Raw genomic sequence first — 22768 nt, 5'->3', positions numbered from 1 at the left:
ATCAAGTGCCTGCACAGTCACCAGCTTCCTATGGTGGCACTGGAGCCGAGTCATAGCTCCATGTGTCTGTTCAGACACAGAGCCCCGACCTGGCCCCACCCCCTCTCTCCCCTGATTGGCTAACTGACTTTGATTGACAGCCGTGGGAGCCAATGGCAATGCTGCTATGTCTCAGCCAATCAGGAGGAGTGTCCCGGACAGCTTAGACATTCGTGGACATCGCTGGAGAGAGATGGGGCTCAGGTAAGTAATTAGGGGGTTCTGGGGAGGCTGCTACACACAAAAGGTTTTTTATCATAAAATGCATTAAGATAAAAAATCTTCTGCCTTTACAACTCTTTAAGTTAAAGGATAAGTTCACTTTTATAAAAAAAAAAATCAGAAATGCACTTTTAATCAGGTTAAAAAATGTGCATTTATTATCTTTTTTACTAGAAGCCTGAAAAGTATTGCAACAGCGATCAGCAGATCATTAGTGAAATGCCTGAATCCTGCAGACTGTCAGGGTAGCTGTCTGCTAGTACCTCATACGGGCAGGCAGTTGCACAATGACAGGAGGCATCTATGAACTACCTATAGCACTCACCAGCGTCCCGATAGTTAATTGAGAACTTCAAGCCTTCAGCGGTACTTCTTGGAGTTCTCCCATTCACAGAAATCTGTGAATGAATGATGTGACCAGGTGGATGGAGCCCTGCATGGCTGAGATTTTTTTTTATGTGACAGCGGGTGTGGGGAGAGGATCCCGGGCTGCTGTCACAATGGGGAATCAGGAGGCAGAAGGGGCTTCTGCAACTTATCCTTTTAAAGAACTACGTATGTATTAATAGAAGCTCAGATGTTACAGAGTAAAGATTCCATATTCTGCTTCTGGAGGTGTTGAAATATGGTTAAGACAATTTTAAAATGGCATCTTCACTCATCCTACAGTTGTAAAACCTTTGGTTCTTTCTACAGCTGTTATATTCTCTAACTGAAAAGATGGGCATCTTTGACTAGCCAAAGAGTATGATTCACAAGAAGGGCAAGGAGCTTTGATGCTGGTGTTGAAAAGCATACTGGGAAAAAGAACATACCAGAAGTGGTCCGATAATGGTTCAGGCTGGCTGCAGGGAGGTACTGTTCCCACGATGTGATCACAAACCAATGTATTTGTATACATGTAACTATATATGCTTACAAAAGTGAAGTAGCAACTTTCTGCCAAGCCCTATATGTTAATTTTCAAAACTGTATTGGGAAACCATAGTTGGAATGCGGATTGGTGTTGTCATGAAACACAGATAATTATCCCAGAACTTATGAAAAATAAAAACACCAAATAATGTATATGTATGTAACGAGCACAAAAAGACTTAAGATATTTTTGAGATACATGCTTTTGCAAATAGCTGCTTTTCATAAAAATAAAATAAAAAACTTTACTAGATAATACATTTTATAAAATGTAAACAAATTTAACAGATTCAAATAATTCTTCAGTGGTTTTATTATTATGAAGTTCATTATCAGCTTTAACTTAACAGTATATTTTATAAAGTTTAGTCACAATGATGGATTTAGGATAGCGGGTGTTATTTTATTTTGACTGATTACTCCAGAGACAGATTAACAGAAACTAGCAAAAAGTGGAGCAGCCGTGGTGCAGCAACTAGCCAGGTTTCACCTCTCAGGCCCCGTACACACGACCAGTTTCCTCGGCAGAATTCAGCTTCCGACCGAGTTTCTGGCTGAATTCTGCCGAGGAAACTGGTCGTGTGTACACTTTCGGCCGAGGAAGCCGACGAGGAGCTCGACGAGGAAATAGAGAACATGTTCTCTATTTCCTCGTTGTTCTATGGGAGCTCTCGTCCCGCCGAGCTCCTCGGCGGCTTCAGGGCTGAACTGGCCGAGGAACTCGATGTGTTTGGCACGTCGAGTTCCTCGGCCATGTGTACGAGGCTTCAGATGAAGCAAGGAAATTGACTGGTCATTGTAAATGATTACGCCAAGATTGCACAGCTTTCTTCACTCCACTTTTTTTTTTAATTGTCCCTATAGTATCTTAAACAGACTATTGCACTTTCATAAATATATACCATAGAGACTTGCTATGCATGTCTCTTGGAGTTAGCAGTCGTATCTTGTGTTCATTTTAGGTTTCCACATCAATGCTGTGTTCATTATTAACAACAATATAAGCCACTTGAAGTTGATTGTGTTTTTGAAGCCCGTTGGTATTGCTTAGGCTTTGGCACAGCTTCTTCTCACTTATTAACTGAAGTATGGTCTGATCTTTATGCTCATCTTCTTCATTGAGTACCAAGAACCCTTAAAGTTCATCCATACCACACCATCATCTGTTCCATGCCTTGTCATATCAAATGTGTAATGACCAAGCCAGTAATATCTGCCATTGGGGTTAGCGGAGTGGCATCTATTGTACCACCATCCACCACCATCTTCTTTAGAGCACTGTTTGTTGGGATCTGCAGTCAACCTAGAGATAATACAAATAGTATAGATTACTACCAGTAATACCAGTAATACTGCCAATACTGTTTATCATTGTGGCCTTGCAATATTTTTTGTTGCTAGTTTTTTTCACATCATTGGTTCTCTATGTAGTCCTGTTCTATTTCAATATCAAATCCCCAAAAAATCATGTACATTTTTTTTGTCTGAAAAGTCTGGCCCTAGAGTGCATGTGGTTCTGCTTACATTTGGGTGCTAAAGGAACATCATTTGTGCAACACTCCTATTGACTATGAGAGATAATCTGTTCACCCACTATATTATTCTGCCTTGAATTACAATAACGTTGATTAACATACATTGTATTTCTCTAAGGGTCCTTTCACACATGCGGACCGTTCGTCCGTTTTTTTATACGTTCATTTACGGACTGCAATGTTTTCCAATGGGATAGCGTACGTTAGCGGATGAGCATCCGCTAACGTCCATTAACATCCGTCTCCGTTAAGCTCTGTTTTTTTGAACGGAAGAAAACCCTATTTTTCTTCCGTCAAAAAAACGGAACGGACGAAAAACGGATGTTAGCGGACGATACGTTTAACATCCGACTCGCTAACATCCGTTTTTCATCAAAATATGTAATAAAAATAAAGTTCTAACAAAAAAAAAACGGATGAAAAAACAGATGAAAAACGGATGAAAAACTGATGAAAACGGATGAAAACCGGATGACAACTGATGAAAAACGGATGTAAAACGGATGAAAAACGGATCAACTGATGATAAAAAACTGATCTAAAAAACGGTCCGCACGTGTGAAAGGACCCTTAATCTATGATATAATGCTTTGAATACCATCACTTTGTACTCAATAAAACAGTTTGTAAACAAAAGAAAAAAAAATTGTAAGCTCAAGGTAAGGCCCCTTTCAGACGGACGGCTGTTTTGCCGCAGTTAAAAGCACTACAAATGTTTTGTGAAATTCAAGGCTCCAGGCACTGCGATTAGCTGCATTTGCACATTGTGATTACATGCGTTTACGTGCGTTTAACTGCGGCTGCGTTTAGCTGCGGTATTCATTTCCATAGCAACCATTTGTTTCTTTTTTTTTGTTTGGGTCCCTTGAATTCTAAAACGCTGCTATCCGCAGTTGACAAAAAAGACTGCGATTACCTGCGGTTATGTGCATATAGCTGCGCTACATCGCACCTGGACGCATTCAATTCTATTTTTTCTATTCGCACCAAACCGCATGTAACGTAATCGCACACAAACGCTGTGTGTGAATGGGGCCATAGGAAAACATTGTGTGCTTTTAGCTGCGGTAGAAAAATAGAAAATCCGCAGCTAAAAGCACCATTCTATCCGTCCGTCTGAAAGGGGCCTAAAAGCTAATATGATTGGTCCAACGTAGTCTGTAAAGCAATGCATTACATCTCTGTGCTACCGGTATATAAATATACACAATTTAGAAAAGAAAAAGATAAACTTCATACATACCATCCATCGTTGTCTCTGTCGTATGTGCTGAAGTACATGCCATTGTGTATTGTCATGGTTTTGTTTTCTCCTTTCAGTTGTGATGCCCCTTCTAGAAGTGCATTGCCTGCATTTCCTTTGTAGCCACTGACGGAAAGCTGATATTTATTTGCCTCATTTTGTACAGTAAAAGCGGTGTACTGAGCAGATACTTTTTGGCCATTCCAATCTTCCATTTCAATCAAAGCTTCAGTGGGTCCCAGATTTGTAAGTTGGCTAATCTTGTCATTACCCACCCAGAATTCACCTAAGAAAGCAATAAAGGCTTAGTATGATTATAAAAACTTCTCTATGCAGTGTTCTGGTGTAGCTTAAAAAAACAAACTTAACCTTAATGTGGTTTAGACATATTTGTCACTCATAGCTCTGAAAAGTTCTATAGCAGCCAGGAAGCTGACTGTTCATTAAAAAAATACTCAGTGAAGATTCTCAGCTTTAGTAAATTAGCCTTATTTCATCTCAATATTTCATCTCAATATTTATTTGTGAATAACCCGGGGAATGCCTCAAGCTTTAATTTTTGTATATATAGTTTTATATATATATATATATATATATATATATATATATATATATATATATATATATATATATATATATATATATATATCCTTGTATACTAATGTGCAACTTCTTATTATTTATCATATAAAAGAGAGTATGCTCAATAAGAATTCTATGGGCAGCACCAAAAACAAAAAGAGTGCTAAGCTCCACAAGACCAGAGTCACTCGGTACAAAAGCTACAATCATTGATTCCAAAAAATCCCTTTAGTGTTTTTTTACCTTTGTGGATTCTATACATGAAGGTAAAAACCTTTAGTGTGCACCTCCCCCTTAGGGCCCGTACACACGGTCGGACCGAACCGATGAGAATGAACCGAAGTTCAGTTTCATCGGACCAAACCGACCGTGTGTATAGCCCATCGGTCTGTTTTCCTTCGGTCCAAAATTTTAAAACATGCTTCAAAACCGAACCGATGGACTGCTGCCCGATCGGACCAAACTGATGGTTAGTACAGAAAAGCATCCGTTCAAAACCCGCGCATACTCAGAATCAAGTCGACGCATGCTTGGAAGCATTGAACTTCGTTTTTTTCAGCACGTCGTGTGTTTTACGTCACCGCGTTCTGACCCGATCAGATTTTGAACTGATGGTGTGTACACACATTAGACCATCAGTCTGCTTAAGCGGTGAACCGATGAAAACGCTCTGTTGGACCATTCTCATCGGTTTTGTCCGACCGTGTGTACGGGGCCTTAGTCCCTCCTAATACTTACCTAAGCCTCACCCTGATCCAGTAATGTGCACGAGAGCAAAAGCTGTCCCGGGTCTCTTCCTCTTAATTGGCTGAGATGCAGCAGCAGGAGCCATAGGCTTCCACTGCTGTCAATCACAGCCAGTGAGGCGGGAGAGGGGGCTGGTGCTAAGCCATGCTCTCAGTGTCTGGACACAGAGAGCTGGCTCGGGAACAAGCATGCACGAGTGACCCAATAACAAGCGGCTTGCTATGGGGGCACTCAGCAAGGGGAGGGGCCCAGAGAGTGGGTGGGGGACCAGGGGTGCTCTGTGCAAAACCGCTGCACAGAGCAGGTAAGTATGACTTCTTTTTTTTATTTCCTTTACAATCAATTTAAGGTTAACAATCAGTGGCGGCTGCAGCTGTATATTTTGGGGGGGGGGGGGCAAATAAGACATTGTCACACCACCCATCCCCCCCATCTACATTTGGCCGGCCCTGCACTTACCCCATCTAGGTCGCGGGCAGTTACGGCTTTTTCCTGCGTCTCCTACTACTATGCGTCTCAGGCTTTGCGGTGGATTCCTCCTCAGTGGCTTCCCTCCTCATTCCCTTGGTGCGGCGGCCAATACGATCGCTTTTCCTCTCAGAAGGAAAATCATGAAGACAATAGCGAATATTAATTCGCTATTGTCACACAACTGGGTGGGCTCAGGGCGCAGTGCTCTGCCCCCCGAGCCCAACCTTTTTTGAAGCCAATTAGAGCTTCTGGCTCTATTCACATGCTTCTTTAAAAAAAACTTTTGAAACTATGTGTCCGGCGCTCTGCATTTGGATTAGGAGCAGGGCGCATGGATTAGGGGAGGAGGCATCCCTACGCCCCTAATGGATAGGTCGCCACCGCTAATGATGTATTTAGTAAGATGCCAAGGTGCATTGCTTTCTAGGTGTGCTCTGCCATCCAAATATTCAAATTACATCACAAGTAGAATACAAAATATAACATTTTTCACAAATTGTTGTCTCCATCAAATCCACGTGTTCATTTGCGATTCCCAGTTTGGGCAGATTGACTTACTCATCCCATGTGGTGTGTATTTAGAATAACATAGATACATTCAGTTTTCACCCCTGTTATACTGTTTTAAAAACATGAAATATATATAAATAAAGCATACCTGGCATGTCACAGATGTTTTTGCCGCCATCACGAGCAATATTTCCAAATCCATTCTTGTAGGAATCCCATGCTCTACCAAAGCCAACACTGCCATCTTGTCTGTTCTGGATCAGAGTCCACCCTGAGAGATTTCGCACATTAAAGATATTGAGGATACAGTATATGAAACACTTCTGGCTTTTCGACATGCTTCCAAAAGCCCTAATCAACTAAACATGTGTAGAGATATACAAGGAGCAGGATAAAAAATGATATTAGGCAGTAGTCTGATATAAGCAAGAAATCCAATTGATTTAAAGTGAACCCATGCATTGTCTATACATTGCAAGACAATGGGTTCAGTTATCTTCCCCCCCTGCCCATAATCCCTTCTCCTTACTCCCTTGGTTCTTTATTCAGCCACTCGGAGGGAAGAGACAAAACCTTGTGTAGGTTCAAGATGACATTATACAGGGCTGATGAAGTGGATGGAGAGTATGTGCTACTGAGAAAGGACAATTTACCTACCGTGTGCCAAAATCCCAAAGTTAAACGTAATACATGCATGCCTCTCTTCTACTAAAACTTTTGATGTCCTCTTTTTTTAAAGTGAGTCTTTTATTGTTTCAAACTTTATCTAGTGGTTCTTCCAGGCAAAAAAACACATAAGCGCTTTCTCTTGAGTGTCTCACTGCAGAAGGGGTGTTGTTTTTTTTTTTCCCGACAACAAAAATTTGAGAGCTGGTTCTTAAATTTTCCGACAACAAGTTTTGTTGTCAGAAATTCCGATCGTATGTACACAATTCCAACGCCCAAAATTCTACACTACTGCTCTGAATCAAGCAGAAAAGCCACACTGTCTATTGAACTTAATTTTCTCGGCTAGTCGTACGTCTTGTACGTCACCGCGTCCTTGACGTTCGGAATTTCCGACAACATTTGTGTGACCATGTGTATGCAAGACAAGTTTGAGCCAACATCCGTCGGGAAAAAAAATCCACGCTTTTGTTGTCGGAATGTCCGATCGTCTGTATGCGGCAAAAGGCTTTACATGTACTTAATCTGTTGGTTTTCCTTGTGATCTGTTGCAGCCAGGGGAGGGCTGGCAGCCTTAGGCCTGGGGGGCAGGTTCAGTCAATTGGCCCATTGAACTGCCGAATCAGCTCGCCATCCATGGCCCATCTGGTTTTTCAATGCAGCCTCGTCAGTGCAGCCAACTCCAGTGCCCATCAATGCAGCCTGATCACTGGGGCAGGTTACATGGGGTGTATGGGGGGGTCAGCTATGGGTGTCATGGTATCTCACCACAGTGATCTTAGCAGGTCCTTGCACGCCACGGCCTCCTGGGGGGGTGGGGTAATGCTCCTGGTCCTGGGGTCAAGTTGCAGCCAGCACCCAGCCCTGCATCCCAACTCCCTGGCACACCCTGCTTCCAAGAATCCAGTCTCCGGGAGTTGTAGTTTCCTCTGCGCTGCTCTGTTTTCCACCCACCGGGAGCTGGAGCGTGGACTACAACTCCCAGGATGCAACAGCTAGTGGTCGCCCGCCGAGGCCATGCCCCCAGCCTAACTTCCTAGACCAGAATTAAAAAAAATGGTAGCAGGCAGCAGCTGCCGGACATAAGTCAGGGCGGCCTGGGAGGCAATTGTCACCCTGCCCCCTGGCCCAGCCCTCCCCTGGTTGCAGCTATATGTGCAGAGTAACCATCTACAAACTTTCTATTGAATATGTTCTATTACAGTACAACCAATGCACTTTTAGCTTCTTACCTCCATCTTGTGTGGTCATGTCACAATAAACCTTGAATGGTCGGAAGAATCCATCTGGTTGAATCATGTACATCTCTGATGTCTCTCCACCCTTCCTGAAGATTTCTTCGCACTCTGCAATAATACATGTACATTTAGTTTTAGCGATTGACGGCAGAACAGCAAAGGAAGATGATTATTTACTTAAAGGGCACCTGTTCTTTTGTTGCCAATTGTGGAGCAGATGGGCACTACCGCATGCATTTTATTTTTTTATTTATTTATTATGCTAGGGTAATCAATTGAGCTTCTATTGAAGCCAGAAGTCAGTTTACAGGGTTGTACTGCCAAGGACATACTACTAATGTCTATGGCAGTGAGAGGGATGATATACCATTGGAAATATTTTGTTAAATCTGTTTGATAAGTGCAAAAAAAAAAGTGTCAGTACTTCAGAGCTGTCCTGTATCTTCTCCACATGTCCTATGTTATCTCAAAGAGCCCTCCTAGTTATCTTGGACTACAGAATAATTAGTTTTTGTGTTGTGGAGAGCTGACAACACTCAGTCCACAAAAAAAGCTGTGTGCTGCCAGTCTAAAACAGGATTTAGGCAAGCCATTGACGATTAGATTTTCTTTCCTGCGACCATAATTGCTCTATATTCCCATCAACACAGTCAGTGTTAAATGGAGGAATGGCTCCTGCAGTGATATTGTGTGTGTTCTGCTGGTGGGAGGAGATGATGTACTAAAACTGGAGAGTGCAAAATCTGTTGGAACTGTGCATGGCAGTCAATCAGCTTCTAACTTCAGCTTGTTTGGTTAATAAAAAAACATGGAAGCTGATTGGTTTCTATGCAGAGCTGCACCAGATTTTGCACTTTCCAGTTTTAGCAAATCAAGACCAATGATTACTGCTGGCAGCTATAGCCTCAAGCAGTAATCACATCCCAAAAATCTGACAGGCTGGTCGTAGTGAAGTTTATTGATGCCCATACATGGATTGAGTTATGGCCGGTCCCTGCTCTGCTGAACCGGCAGAGATTCAATCCATGTTTGTCCGGCTTAGTAGGTGCTGAGTGCATGTCTGGCAGACCAAAAGGCATCGTTAACACTAAACATGGGAAAATGAGTATGTATTGCAGACATGTACTACAAGTACCGGTATTTTTATTTTGCCTTGATATATGCTTAAACAGCATATCAATATGTGTATGACTTGCAGTTATGCTTTAAATTCTTTAGGAAAAAGAATAACTGGTTATAAAATCTAAAACTTAAAAAAAAAAATCAAATGTTGTTACTTTTACATTATCCTCACTGATCTGGCTAGATTATCTTCAGTAGGATAACATTACATGAAGAAATAGGATGAAGAGTACCTTTGCCAGATACCACTGGAACATTGCATGATGAAACACATGGAGACTTGCAGTTGTCGACCTGGGTGGATATGGTGGCTTCCAGTTTCTGGATTTTGGATCGAAGGTTTTCCAACACCTGGCGGAGAATACGGAGGTTGGATGGGATGTTGTTATCCAGATTTTCTTTGATATAAGTATACTGCTCCTCCAGATCTTCACTGTATTCATTTACAACATTCTGATTATCTGATAAAGAAAGATGTCACAGTTAAACTATCACATATAGCCATGTGATCATGATTTACCAAAAAAACGGCAGCACAATCTCAAATGTTAGTGCAGTAGTGTATTTGGGTTTTGTGCTGCCCTAGGCCTGACTAAAATTGTGCACCTGCTAATTTAAATATGACCCATCCCTTGCTGTTTAAGACCCGCCCTGAAATTTTCTACACTAGTTTTCAACACTAGTTCTGAGGGCCTGGGGGGGGTTCAAAGAATTCCCATAATAACATAGATTTCCTCTCACTTCCTGTTTGGCTATGGGGCAGGAAGTGAGGCCTCGTACACACGACCGAGTTTCTCGGCAAAAACCAGCAAGAACCTTGCTGGGAGATATTTTTTTGCCAAGGAAAGCGGTCGTGTGTACATTTTTGTCGAGGAAACTGTCGAGAACCTCGACGAGCCAAAAAGAGAGCAAGTATCTATTTTCTCTACGGGAGTCTAATTTGGCTCTTCGAGGATCTCGACGGGTTGGTTTTCAACGAGAAACCCACGCTTGCTCAGATTAACGTATGAGACGGGAGTAAAAGTAGCATTTGTAATGGAGATAACACATTTTTAAAGCTGTAACAGACTGAAAAGTGCAAATCGTCTCTTACCAAACTTTTATTTAACACGCAAACACATGAAATTAGCAAAAGCAGCCCCAAGAGTTTAGCCAGTGGAATCGAACTTCCCCTGCCCGTTGTATGTGTTGTATGTCTCCACGTTTGAGAACAAGGAGATTTTGGCTTGACTGTGTGTACGCAAAGCAAGCTTTTCGAGTTCCTCGACTAGACTAACAAGGAACTCTATGAGGAAAACGATGTGTTTCGCCCGTCGAGTTTCTCGGTCGTATGTACGAGGCCTGAAGGGAAATCTCTGCAATGGGATAGTGATGGTAAACAATGAACTGACAGGGGCTATAACCATCCCTTACTCTATCTATCCTAGGCCAGGATACAGTGTTGTGTACTGTTTGTGGTTGTCTATTTTATTTCCCATTGACTTGTGTAAAAAATCCTAAGATTTTTATGTAAAGCTTTTTGAGCATTTTGTAAGCATTGTTGTATTTCTCATTATTTTTCAAAGCATATTTGTGGATTTAAGAGAATTTTGACACAAGCATGGAGAAAAAATCTACAATGCAATAAAATGCAAGAAAGGGGAACTACAAAAACATACATTTTAAAAAAAGACACAGATTTACTTTGTATTTAAATCTTACAATAGAATTAACAAAGAATTACATGTAATGTGAGTTACCTTGAGTTTGCTGCTGTCTTTCCTTCACCTTGTCTCCAAGCAGGGAAGCATACTTGTAGATATTGGTTGATGAGTGTGAAAGTGACTCTACTCTGGGACGTATTGAAGTCAGGCCATCTTTCACAGTCTTCTCTTGTTTAATAACTGCCTTCTTCAGTTCACAACCAGTTGGACATAATTCTCCCTATAGAACAATGATGTAACAGACCATTAAACATAAAGGAAAAGCTGCCAAGACACTTAAATACAGGCTCCCCCATGGTGGCTCATTCTGTAGAACTGTTGTATTGTTATGGTGGTTAGGGTGGTTTACCAAGAAATTGTGTTTTGGTTGTGGTTACTGTTTGACCTAAACTCATATGCAGTATTGTAAACATTCCATTCATGTGCTATTTTTATCTTTTATCACTATGTACCGTATATACTCGAGTATAAGCTGACCCGAATATAAGCCGAGGCACCTAATTTTACCACAAAAAATGGGAAAACGTATTGACTCGAGTATAAGCCTAGGGTGTCCATCTGCATGCCTCACTGTGCCTCACTTTGCCTCACTGTGTCCATGTGCATGCCTCACTGTGTCCATGCCTCACTGTGTCCATGCCTCACTGTGCCCATGACTAGACTGACGTTTAACATTGGGAGTCTATGGAAGGGGTGACAGGTGGTGCTCCCCAGCCGTAGATCCCCCAGACAACAAACTTTGCACACTTATAGATGAGAAATGGGGCTACATGTGTGCCAAGTTTCGGGTCTAGAGGACCTACGACTGGCTGGTACTGGGTCCCCAAATTCACTGGAGAAATTACCATTTAACATGGGAATCTATGGAAGGGGTGCCCGGTTTTGAAAAAGTTTGGGGTCCAGGGGACTTACGGCCGGCCGGTACCGGGTCCCCAAAATCTGGGAGATCAGGTGCAAAAAGGTGACTCGAGTTTAAGCCAATGGGGGGCATTTTCAGCACAAAAAAATGTGCTGAAAAACTTGGCTTATTCTCGATTATATACGGTATGTACTTTAATAATAAATAATACTTTTCTTACAAATGTTCAAATTTGAGTGCCTTAAAAGTCCAGTCAGGGGATATATTGTCTCTTTGTTGTTTTGTTATCAGACATAGTTCCCTATTCCCAACTTAAAGATAAAGATTGTTGTCTCTTTCAGGATCCTATAACGGTTTGCTTTTCATCTTTACATTTCCCTGTAAATTTCCCTGAAGCTTAATATAGTCTTACCAATTCTTCATATGCATGTTTACAGCCTCCTTCATCGGGATATACAACGGCTTCCTTCTTCTGTCCTTTTGCTGGAGGCTTGGTGGGACGTGCTCTGTAGCCACTTCCACTTACAGGAGGTGGAGGGGGTCTTCGGGTGGGAGCTGGTTTTTGCCCAGGTAGAAGTGGGCGATGTCCTCTGGCATCGACTTCTGACACCACCTAAAATATGCAAATATATATTAATTAAATCTGTTAAATTCTAAAATCCTTCTAAACTTTGTCTCCACCCCCCTCACACAATGTAGAATATACACTGTGCTTGAAACAGAGATATCATGATAATTGATAAATGTATTTTCCTTTTCTAGTCTTATTTAAACAAAAAAAAAAAGCAATGATGAGCAGTATTCTTTTTATCCCCTTTCCTAATTGCAGAAGAGATAGCATGCCTCTTCCGCATTAAAGAAAACTGCTGGCAGAGCTTTCTTTCCGAGAAAACTATTCGTGTGTACGAGGCTTTCGGGTTTATTATCGGGAAATCTGTCCAGAATCTCGACGAGAAAAATAAATAACCTGCGCTCTATTTTCTCATCGAGATTCTTGTCGGCCTGTTTCCCGACGAGAATACCTGTTGCCGTGGAAACACGACCCGCGCATGCTCGAAATGACTTTGACGCATTCGCGGTAACTTCCACGGCATAGGTAGGGTGAAGCAAGATGATGGCGACGGCATCGAATGTGACAAGCGCATTCTCGTCGTACGCGTTGACGTCACCGCGTTCTTGCCTTTCAAGAGAACCGCTGTTCTTTTAAGAAAGGTTAGTGTGTACACTCGGGCGGCAAGACATTCTTGCCAAGAATCTCGTCGGGAAAAACGTTTTTTTATTGACGAGATTCTTGCCCGTGTGTACGAGGCCTAAAGGTTATGTGTAGCAGAATCCTTCTCTGCCCCCCTTATATTTACCTGAGCCCAATTATGATCCAGCGCTGTGTAGAGTGGTATGCTTATGTGATTTTTTTTTTTTAATAGTTTTGGATAGAGTCGGATGGTTTAGGACAGGGGTGTCAAACTTAATTTCATCGTGGGCCGTATCAACATTATGATTGCCCTCAAAAGGTCCAGTATGTAAGATGTCAAGAGCCACCCCACCATCAGAAGTTGAGTCCCCCACTCTCCCTTACATCACATTGCACTCCCCTTTCCTTATGCTGCTGCTGGGAAGAAGCTGGATGCATTGCTTGAAAGCAGAAAGTAAGGGTCTGGAGGAGGACTAGAGGAGGGCTGGAGGAGAGGTGTGAGCCTTGTGTTTGACACCTGTGGTTTAGGACCTCTGTCAGGTTTGTATATCCTTTAGGGAGCTATTGCTCTACTTTCTGTCCCCAGAGGGTGAATTTCTCACAAATATGAGGGACATTCTGAACTCTGAAGCCTCGTACACACGGCCGAGGAACTCGACGTGCCAAACACGTCGAGTTCCTCGGCCAGTTCAGCCCTGAAGCCGCCGAGGACCTCGGCGGGAGGAGAGCTCCCATAGAACAACGAGGAAATAGAGAACATGTTCTCTATTTCCTCGCCGAGGTCCTCGTCGGCTTCCTCGGCCGAAAGTGTACACACGGCCAGTTTCCTCGGCAGAATTCAGCCAGAAACTCGGTCGGAAGCTGAATTCTGCCGAGGAAACTGGTCGTGTGTACGGGGCCTAAGGCCCCGTACACACGACCGAGTTTCTCGGCAGAAACTCGATCGGAGCTGAATTTTGCCGAGAAACCCGGCGTGTGTACACTTTTGGCCGAGGAAGCCGACGAGTTCCTCGTCGAGCCAAATAGAGAACATGTTCTCTATTTCCTCGTTGTTCAATGAGGAAAGTTGGCTCGCCGAGATCCTTGGCGGCTTCACACAGAACTCGACGAGCAAAACGATGAGTTTTGCCCGTCGAGTTCCTCGGACGTGTGTACGAGGCCTGACAGCTATCACTGTAACAAGAACTCACATTGGAGGATATCTCCTCTGCCCCTATCCTGGTGACAGCCATAACTTGTTGGATTCTCCCTTAAGACCCCTTTCACACTGAGGCGTGTTGCGGGCGCTACAGCGCTAAAAATAGTGCCAGCAAAGCGCCCTGAATGAGCCGCTCAATTCACTCCAGTGTGAAAGCCCCAAGGGTGCGCTGGCAGGATTTAAAAAAAAAAGTCCTGCTAGCAGCATCTTTGGAGCGTTGAAGGGGTGGTGTGTATACCACTCCTCCACCACTCCTGCCCATTGAAATGAATAGGCAGCGCAGCCGAACCGCCGGCAAAGCACTTTGCCGGCGGTTTTAGCCCTTTTTCGGCAGCTAGCGGGGGTTAAAAGCACCCCGCTAGCAGCCAAATACCACCTCAAAAACGGTGGCAAAGCTTCGCTAAAAATGGCGGCGCCCCCACCGCCCCAGTGTGAAATGGCTCTTAAAATGATGTTACAGTTTCCAGATAGGATCACAGACAACAATAAAAACCTGACAGGGGTTCTAATCTTTCCCCACTCTATCCTAAAATAGCAAAAGTTTTGCCTAAAGTTATCCTTCAAGTAGAAACAGTTCTATGTAGGCAAACAGCTACCATTCTGGAACCCAAAAATGACAGTTGAAGAATACAATTTGAATAAGTATATTAATAGTGTGGATACACAAGTGGGCTTTAATTAGGCATTGCAAGTTAAATGACGATGATCATCACAGTAACTAATCAGATTTCACCTTTTCTCCATCTTTATGTTAGGCCCCGTACACACGACCAGTTTCCTCGGCAGAATTCAGCTTCCGACCGAGTTTCTGGCTGAATTCTGCCGAGAAACCCGGCCGTGTGTACACTTTCGGCTGAGGAAGCCGACGAGGAGCTCGGCGAGGAAATAGAGAACATGTTCTCTATTTCCTCGTTGTTCTATGGGAGCTCTCGCCCCGCCGAGCTCCTCGGCGGCTTCAGTGCTGAACTGGCCGAGGAACTCGATGTGTTTGGCACGTCGAGTTCCTCGGCCGTGTGTACGAGGCCTTAGAGTGATGATTGCTTATTAATTGCTACAGGTTAGTGGCATTCCACCTACTCACACTGGAGTTGATTTACTAAAACTGGAGAGTGTAAAATCTGGTGCAGCTGTGCATGGTAGCCAATCAGCTTCCAGGTTTTATTATCAAAGCTTAGTTGAACAAGCTGAAGTTAGAAGCTGATTGGCTACCATGCACAGCTGCAGCAGATTTTGCACTCCAGTTTTAGTAAATGAACTCCACTGTGCACTAGATGCCTTTAAAGGGCAGATGAGGAAAGACCTCACAGGCTTTCTCAAACTATATTATACTTAGAACTCAAACTACAGAGCTTACTTTAACTGAAACCCACCCTACAGTATACTTACAATTAAAACATTTGTGCAATATTAAAATATAAGTCTTTAAGCCTAGGTTCACACTGCTGCGAATTCAAAATCGCGGTAAAATGCGCGATTTGACCGCGATTTCGCGGCCGCGATTTTGCGATTTTGTCAAATCGCATCTCAAATCGTTCCAAATCGTACCCAGTGTGAACCAGGGCTAAATACATTTGGATCAAATTCACTAATTTATTTAAAGAATGTTGCTGCCATATTGTTAATGTGTTACATAAATGTTATAATTAGAGATAAATGTAAGTACACTGTATGGTGGGGAGGGGGTGTTGCACTTAAATAAAAAAATAAATGCAGTATATGAATTGCATTGAAACTGCCAGGTGTCAGGGGATCAAGTGCAGTATACATTGTATTTTGTAAGTGCAGTATATGTTTATATCTTTATGCATTTTTAATTAGTTGATGCTGCTGACTTTTTAACTACAGCTGCTAGATTTGTATAACTAATTACTGTAAATTTAGATTTGGTTCATGTCATGCAACTTAAAGGGGTTGTAAAGGTAAAAAATAATGGGCCAGATTCATAAAGAACTGCGGCAGCGTAACGTATCGTCTTTATGTTACACCGCCGCAAGTTTTCAGCGCAAGTGCCTGATTCACCAAGCACTTGTGTGTAAACTTACGGCGTGTAACGTAAAGCCGTCCGGCGCAAGCCTGCCTAATTCAAATGGGGCGTGTACCATTTAAATTAGGTGCGCTCCTGCGCCGAACGTTCTGCGCATGCTCCGTTACGAAATTTTCCGTCGTGCATTGAGTGAAATTACAGCGACCCGACGTGTTTTTTGAACGGTGACGTGCGTAACGTACTTTCGTATTCCCGGACAACTTACGCAAAAAAAAAAAAAAAATTGAAGATCAACGCGGGAACGACGGCCATACTTTAACATGGCTGTTCTAAAGTTAAGCCATGAAAAAGCATGACTAACTTTGCGACGGGAAAAACCGACTAGCGACGACGTAACGAACACGCGTACCTTCGTGGATCGCCGTAAAAGCTAATTTGCATACCCGACGCTGGAAAACTACGCAAACTCCACCCAGCTGCGGCCGAATTATTGCATCCTAAGATCAGACGGTATAAGTCAATTACACCTGTCGGATCTTAGGGCTATCTATGCGTAACTGATTCTATGAATCAGCCGCATAGATACTCTCAGAGATACGACGGCGTATCAGGAGATACGACGGCGTATCAGGAGATACGCCGTCGTATCTCTTTTGTGAATCTGGCCCAAAATCCCTAAATAGCTTCCTTTACCTTAGTGCAGTCCTCCTTCACTTACCCCATCCTTCCATTTTGCTTTTAAATGTCCTTATTTCTTCTGAGAAATCCTCACTTCCTATTCTTCTGTCTGTAACTCCACACAGTAATGCAAGGCTTTCTCCCTGGTGTGGAGAAAGCCTCTTGAGGGGGCGAGCAGGAGTGTCAGGAAGCCCACTAACACACATCTCCTTTCTCTATCTGAAAAATAGAGAGTGTCCTGACCCTCCTGCTCGCCCCCTCAAGAGGCTTTTTCTACACCAGGGAGAAAGCCTCGCATTACTGTGTGGAGTTACAGACAGAAGAATAGGAAGTGAGGATTTCTCAGAAGAAATAAGGACATTTAAAAGCAAAATGGAAGGATGAGGTAAGTGAAGGAGGACTGCACTAAGGTAAAGAAAGCTATTTAGGGAAAACATTTTTTACCTTTACAACCCCTTTAAGTCAATTTACTAAAATCATAATTTAATTATCCTTCCATAATTTCAAGAAATCATTTTTTTTTTTTTTTTTTTACTATTTTTATGAAACACAAGCTAGAGTGAAAATTACTTTTTTTTTTAATCAAATGACAGCCTATATTTATAATTCACATAATAAAACAAAAGCATTAGCAGTAAAACAATTCTTGCATAATTACCGTTTTTGATGGGGCTTCCTGCAAGAGAACAAACAAAAAAAGAAGAATTAAATGATAAACCATTAGATATTGTTTTGTATTACAATATTGATCATTATCAAACATTATCTTTAACAAAAAAACACTATATTTTATCATTATACAATTACCCCTTCATCGTCATCGTAATCGCTAAGGCACCACACTGCGGAGGCGCAGAGGACTAGTAACACGACCACCCTCAATAATTTAGCCATGCTTAGTTGTAATAGTCACTTTGAATCTGAACTTTTCCTCTTATAGCTCAATAGCCATATCATGTGATTGTCTGTCTGTTTTATGATAGGATGACCATTGCACAAAAATCTGTTAATAGATAATCTGTTCTCTTGCCCTGTTTACTGGAATTCTGAGGTTAGAAGCGGAGGTGGATTGAGCCAGTGGAACTGAATCATTGCTTAAGAAAAAGTTTATGGACATTACGTTCTGAAACATTCTGAAAGAGTCAAATAATATCTTTTAAAGATGGAGACACAAAATCATATATATATATATATATATATATATATATATATATATATATATATATATATAAAATATTCATAATATTGTGCAATAGTTTTAGGCAGATGGGATCAATGATGTAAATTTAGAATGTTTTCAGAAATAGGAGTGTTATTGCTTTTTTTTTTTTTTGCAATTATTAAAATGGAAAGTAAATGAACAGAAATCCAAATCAAATCAACATTTGGTCTGGCCACCCTTAGCCTTCAAACCCGCATTAATCTTTTTAGGTACACTTGCACACAGTTTTTTAGGAACTCGGCAGGTAGGTTGTTCTAAACGTCTTGGAGAACTAAACACAGATCTTCTGTGGATGTAGGCTGCCTCAAATCCTTTTTTCTCTTCATGTAATTCCAGACAGACTCAATGATGTTGAGATCAGGACTCTGTGGGGGCCAAACTATCACTTCCAGGACTCCTTGGCCCAGATTCAGGTACATTTGCGCGATATTTGCGGGGGAGCAGGGCAACGATTTTGCCCTGCGCCCCCGCAAAAATTTTGCACTGCCCTCGATTCACGGAGCAGTAGCTCCGTAAATTGCGAGGCGCCCGGGGAAAATTGCCCGGCGTAAGTGCGCGCAATGTAAATGATCCCGCCGGGGGCGGGAATCATTTAAATTAGGCGCGCTCCCGCGCCGAGCATACAGCGCATGCTCCGTCGGGAAACTTTCCCGATGTGCATTGCGGCAAATGACGTCGCAAGGACGTCATTTGCTTCAAAGTGAACGTGAATGGCGTCCAGCGCCATTCACGAATCACTTACGCAAACGACGTGAAATTCAAATTTCACGTCGCGGGAGCGGCGGCTATACTTTAGCATTGGCTGCCCCTACTATTAGAAGGGGCAGCCTTGCGCGAAAGTTGCCGTACGGAAACTCTGTACCTGGCTTGCGCAAGTTTGTGAATCAGTGGTAGTATGCAATTTGCATACTACACGCTGATCACAATGGGAGCGCCCCCTAGCGGCCCACGCAAGAATGCAGCCTAAAATCTGCGTGGCATAAGAGCCTTATGCCGCGCAGATTTTAGCCTGCAGTCGGTGTAACGAGGTTCCTGAATCAGGAGCACTCGTTACACCGGAGCAAGTAAGCAATTGCGCCGTGTAACTTATGGTTACACAGGCGCAATTGCTTCTTGAATCTGGGCCACTGTTCTTCTTTACGCTGAAAATAGTTCTGTATTTTTGGGATGCTGTATGTTTGGGGTTGTTGCCCTGCTGAAAAAAATGTTTTTGAGGCAAATCACATGCCTTGCTGATGGTATGGCATGATGGATCTGCCTGCATTTCTCAGCATGGAGGACAGCATTGGCCCTGACCAAATCTCCAACTCCATTTGCAGAAATGCAACCCCAAACTTGAAAGGAACCTACACCATGCTTCACGGTTGCCTGCAGACACTCATTATAGTACCTCTCCCCAGCCCTTCGCCAAACAAACTGCCTCCTGCTACAGCCAAATATTTCATATTTTGACTCACCAGTCCAGAGCACCTGCTGTCATTTTTATGCACCCCAGTTACTATTAGCCAGATTCACAAAGACTTACGACGGCGTATCAGTAGATACGCCGTCGTAAGTCCGAATCCGCGCCGTCGTATCTTTAAGCGTATGCTCAAACTGAGATACGCTTGTCTGTTGCTAAGATACGACCGGCGTAAGTCTCCTACGCCGTCGTATCTTAGCTGCATATTTACGCTGGCCGCTAGGGGCTTGTACATCGATTTACGCCGAGAATATGTAAATGAGCAAGATACGCCTATTCACGAACGTACGTACGTACGTACGTACGTACGTACGCCCGTCGCAGTAAGATACACCGTTTACGTAAGGCGTTTTTCAGGCGTAAAGATAAACCACCAAAAAGATGGCGCAGCCAATGTTAAGTATGGACGTCGGGACAGCCGTCGAATTTCACGTCATTACGTTGTTTGCGTAAGCCGATTCAGAATGGGGCTGGGCGTAGGTTACGTTCACGTCGAAAGCATTGACTATTTGCGACGTGATTTTGAGCATGCGCACTGGGATACGTCCACGGACGGCGCATGCGCCGTTCGTTAGGCGCTTCATTTACGTGGGGTCACGATTCATTACCATACACCAGGCCCACTACAGCCTACTTTGAATTACGCGCGCTTACGCCGGCCCATTTACACTTCGCCGCCGTAGGACGCAAGTTCTTTGCGAATACTGTACTTGCCTCTCTAACTTACGTCGGCGTAGCGTATATGAGATGCGCTACGCCCGCCTAAAGTTAGGCACAGCTACCTGAATCTGGCTATATGTTTTCATGCATAGTTGAGTCTCTTAAGCCCTGTACACACCATTGGTTTGTCTGATGAAAACGGACCGATGGACCGTTTTCATCGGACAAACTGATCGTGTGTGGGCCCCATCAGTTTGTTTTCCATCGGTGAAAAAAAATAGATTTTTAGTTTTAAACATTTCCTATGGATAAAAAACTAATAAAAAAATCATCTGTGTGGAACTCCATCGGAGAAAAATCCATGCATGCTCAGAATCAAGTCGACGCATGCTCGGAAGCATTGAACTTCATTTTTCTCAGCACGTCGTAGTGTTTTACGTCACTGCGTTGGACACGGTCGGATTTTTGACTGATGGTGTGTAGGCAAGACTGATGAAAGTCAGCTTCATCGGATATCCGACGAAAAAATCCATCGGATTAGATTCCATCAGATATCCGATCATGGGTACAGGGCATTAGCCTTGTTTCCATGTTGGAGGTATGGCTTTTTGGTAGTAGATGGGCCAAATCCTCAAAAGAGATACGACGGAGTAACTGCTGTTACTCCGTCGTATCCCTGGTCCTAACTATGGAACTGATCCACAGAATCAGTTTCCCATAGTTAGGACGAAGATCCGAATTACACTGTCGGATCTTAGGATGCAGTACCGCATCCGCCGCTGGGGGAATTTTGTGTCGAAATGCCGCCTCGGGTATGCAAATTAGGACTTACGGAGATCCACAAAGCTTTTCAGCTTCGTTTTTTCTCCATAAGTTTTATTTTGCAAACGCAAAATTAGGGCTGCTTTTACAAGGTGTAAACTGTTTACACCTTGTAAAAACAGACCTTTCTTGCTAGCGACGCGATTTTTTTTTAATTTTAAATATTTTTTTTGGCGCCGTATCTTTTTTTTACCCGACGCAACTTTATTGTCCCGTCGTGATCCACAAAGCCCGGCGTAACGTAATTTCGCGCTATGCACGTCGGGAAAATGACGTCACGAGCATGCGCAGTACGGCCAGCGCGGGAGCGCGCCTCATTTAAATGGGAATCGCCCCCTGGAGAAGAGGAACGCCTTGCGCCGGCCGGATTTAAGTTACACCGCTCAAAATTTCTAGGTAAGTGCTTTGTGGATCGGGCATTTAGGTAGAAATTTTGCGGCTGTGTAACTTAAATAGGAAAAATTATGTTGCACCGCTTCTTTGTGGATTACCCCCTATGTGTGTATCTGCGTCTCACTGGTTTCCACCAGTTCTCTGCTGATGGCACTGCTGAACATCTTCCGATGTGGAAGGGAACCATGATGTGTCTTTCATCTGCTGCATGAAACTTCCTTGGCCGACCACTGCGTCTACGGTCCTCGACATTGTCTGATCAATGGTGAACTAAATTCTGAGAAATAAAGGCAGATACTTATACAACGTGCCATACCATCAGGGAGGCATGTGATTGTTCCCAAATGTATTCTGCAGCAGGACAACAACCCCAAACATACAGCTTATGTTAGCCTAAATATGAACAAGGAGCCCTGGAAGTGATGGTTTGGCCCCCAAAGAGCCCTGATATCAACATCATCGATTTGGTCTGGGATTACATGAAGAGGCAGAAAGATTCAAGGGAGCCTACATCCACAGAAGATCTATGGTTTGTTCTCCAAGATGTTTGGCACAACCTACCTACCAAGTTCCTTTAAAAAATGTGTGCAAGTGTACCTTGAAAAATTGATGCTGATTTGAAGCCAAAGTTCAGTCACACCAAATGATTTGATTTGGATTTTTTTCCTGTTCCCGCACTTTGCATTTTGTAAATTTGTAAAGAAAATACATAATTAAAACATATTTTGAAACCATTCTTACTTTACAGCAATTCTTTACACCTGCCTAAAAGTTTTGCACGGTACTATATATGTGCCACCCCTTGCTGCCCCTCTGAAAAGGAATCTTTAGTGGATCGCTTTTCAGAGGGCTTTGACAGGCTGTGAGGAGGTGATATGTAGCTACCAAACCACCTGTTTTAACTGTAAAGAGAATGAACCACCATTTTGCAACCGTGTACAATTGTGAGCAATTGTTATGTAGCCCTATAGGCATAGAAAGATTACGTCTGGTAATGGTATTGCACATCAAATGCGAAATGTGGCTTAAAATAGAATTTTAGGCAAAACTGTTTTTTCATTTTGGATAGAGCAAGGGAGATTTATAACCTCTGTCAGAATTTTTCTTGTCCCATTTCATAAATTTTCCTTTGCTTTCTGTCCCATAGCCAAACCGGAAGTGGAAGGAAATCCCTACAGATTAGGGGAATCCCTTGGGGACCCCCCAGGTCACCAGAACTAGTGTGCCTATAGGAAGATTTCCTCTCTCTTACTTTTCTGGGGACAACCCGAAATTTGGGATTTTCTTTACTTCAATGATAATACT

The 22768-nt window shown here is 43.0% G+C and overlaps 1 protein-coding gene across 1 annotated transcript; it reads right to left on the bottom strand.

Moving 5' to 3' along the window:
• Positions 1-2006: 2006 nt before the first annotated feature.
• Positions 2007-17824, bottom strand: FGB (fibrinogen beta chain). Its single transcript, XM_040332001.1, has 9 exons — positions 17712-17824; positions 17563-17580; positions 12265-12465; positions 11030-11213; positions 9524-9751; positions 8163-8276; positions 6413-6535; positions 3955-4240; positions 2007-2479 (listed from the first exon to the last, which is right to left on the bottom strand). The coding sequence occupies exons 1-9, from the start codon at positions 17796-17798 to the stop codon at positions 2254-2256; spliced, it is 1467 nt and encodes a 488-aa protein (XP_040187935.1). The 5' UTR covers positions 17799-17824; the 3' UTR covers positions 2007-2253.
• Between the last annotated feature and the right edge of the window lie 4944 nt (positions 17825-22768).

This window comes from Rana temporaria, chromosome 1, assembly GCF_905171775.1.
Source record: "Rana temporaria chromosome 1, aRanTem1.1, whole genome shotgun sequence".
In the NCBI taxonomy this organism is placed as follows: Eukaryota; Metazoa; Chordata; class Amphibia; order Anura; family Ranidae; genus Rana; species Rana temporaria.
The sequence above is the reverse complement of the archived record's forward strand: the minus strand, read 5'-3'. Positions and strand labels throughout refer to the sequence as shown.

Excerpts from the sequence above, each read along its gene's own strand:
- FGB (XM_040332001.1), bottom strand. The coding sequence starts at position 17,798 with ATGGCTAAATTATTGAGGGTGGTCGTGTTACTAGTCCTCTGCGCCTCC. Across the intron at positions 8,277-9,523 it reads TCCAGTGGTATCTGGCAAAG|AGTGCGAAGAAATCTTCAGG; the intron begins GTACTCTTCATC and ends GTATTATTGCAG. Across the intron at positions 4,241-6,412 it reads AAACATCTGTGACATGCCAG|GTGAATTCTGGGTGGGTAAT; the intron begins GTATGCTTTATT and ends TTGCTTTCTTAG.